The 1,875-nt window shown below is 36.5% G+C and overlaps 1 protein-coding gene across 1 annotated transcript in view; it reads right to left on the bottom strand.

The window, feature by feature from the left end:
• Positions 1-737: 737 nt before the first annotated feature.
• The window catches only part of LOC107081247 (hepatocyte nuclear factor 4-alpha-like), a gene marked incomplete at its 5' end in the record, with an annotated part of 5,525 nt that continues 4,387 nt past the window's right edge, over positions 738-1,875 (bottom strand). The window contains one exon of the mRNA XM_015369447.1: positions 738-1,431. Coding sequence (XP_015224933.1) covers positions 1,289-1,431 — 143 coding nt within the window. The remainder of the gene's footprint in view (positions 1,432-1,875) is intronic.

The raw sequence follows: 1,875 nt of genomic DNA, 5'->3' as shown, positions 1-1,875 counted from the left end.
TCAATTCAAGAACAAATGCACTTATTTTAAGAAAAAATGACTTATCTAGATTTAGATTTTTTTCCAGTGTGTGAATTAATGCTATATGAATAAACTGAATTCAATTGTGTTTTAAAAGCTTTAAATAAAGAGTAAAACCAACAGATCTCATTTTTATTACATCCTAATAAAACCACCAAATCTTACTGGAATCTATTCCATCATAGAAGCTGAATGTAATGTCTTTGCCTGCTCTCTGCAGCAAAGGGAAAGCAAACGGCTGCCATATCGTTTTTTCTTCCTACCTTTACAGTAAACATGTTCTCAGCAGAGCAGACACCTTTTTATGTCGGGCTGGAATGTATAAATGTGTCTTTGAAGTCGCTGTGAGTGCTATGTGTGATGATTTTACAACACTTTATCGGTTTATCAGTGACCAAGCAAGACTGCCACGTTGGAACCATTCATGCCCCCCCCCCCGCACCTCTGTTAAAGCATCTTTTACGACCCGAGCAAATAAAAATAATCAGCAAAAGAATGCAATGTAAAAATAGACGTTAAGATTTATTCAGTCATTTTCACATTGTAAGGTAAACCCTTCCTGGTTTGTAAGGCAGTTCAGGTTACAAGGCACATTTTATCTGTTAAACCATGACAAAAAAAAAAAAAATACATCATACATATATATATATATATATATATATAAACTCTTTTTCTTTTTTTTTTTTGTAAAACCAACACAACACATCATTGGGAAACTGTGTGCCAAGCCTGGGTATCATGGGTCTAAATTTACAAAATATGGTCTTTTAGATTCTTTCATGTGAATATGCATTCAGCTTTGCATAAATAAAAAAAAAAACAACCTAAAAAGCTGAACTTTTTCAAGGGCTTTCCTTTAGCTTCTAAGTTTATCACCAAATAAACAAAGAACCGTGCTACATTAAATGTATGAAAATGTAAGGCTTGTTGTAACATTCATAAAATACTCACATGATCACGTCGCCACGGCTACGATGAGCCTCGCTGCGCATGCATATGTCATCTGATGATGACGTGCGTTTACAGAACCGTAAATGCCTGGAAAAACTGCAAAGCAGGTCGATTTTTTTCGGACTCATCCTGCAGCCACGGCTGCATTTTATGTACAAATATGTCCCTGAAGGCTATTGTAAGGAGCTTGTAATTACATTTTATATATATATATATATATATTTAGCTACTCTGAAGTTGCCAACAACATTGCTGACTAAGTATAAAGTTTTCACAATATAAAAAAAGCATAAAAGAAAAAGGATTTAAGCTTTTGTTATATGGCCTCTTGCTTGGTGATGGTTGGTTGGGGGATGGAGGTCGGCTGTTTTGGCACCGTGGCGATGACGCCCTGAGGGATTTTATAATGTTCTGATCCGGAGGCGGTGGGTGGAGACGGGATCGGGGTTTCAGGAGTGGCTGAAAAATAAAAATCAAACAGAAGGTTAGAGGCAGAACGGCAGTATGTAGGAAAAGTGGGGCAAGCTCGAGGGGGCTGATCAGTTTTTATGCAGAGAAAGAGTGAAAGGGTGACATTTCTCAGAGCATTAAACATGCTGGGAAAGAATAACAGGAGTTTGCTTGGACAGAATAAGGCCGATTAGTTTGCATGGAGAGTTTAAAGGATTATTTTCTGTTTTCTCCTGACGTGTTTGGCCTTATCGTTCCCATGAAAAGTATGGAAGCAAATCGTTACCATATTTCAAATGAAAAAGCATTTCCAGAAATGCTTTTTCATTTTCAAATTTTACATTTCAAATTGAATTTTGGCAGAGATGGCAAAAGTACTCACTTTCCGTACTTGAGTAAAAGTACAGATACTTGTGTTAAAAAATACTCTGGTAAAAGTGGAAGTACTGATTA

Source organism: Cyprinodon variegatus, unplaced genomic scaffold (genome assembly GCF_000732505.1).
Source record: "Cyprinodon variegatus isolate N-32 unplaced genomic scaffold, C_variegatus-1.0 Scaffold3615, whole genome shotgun sequence".
Classification (NCBI taxonomy): domain Eukaryota; kingdom Metazoa; phylum Chordata; class Actinopteri; order Cyprinodontiformes; family Cyprinodontidae; genus Cyprinodon; species Cyprinodon variegatus.
This window is presented reverse-complemented; position numbering and strand designations above follow the sequence as displayed.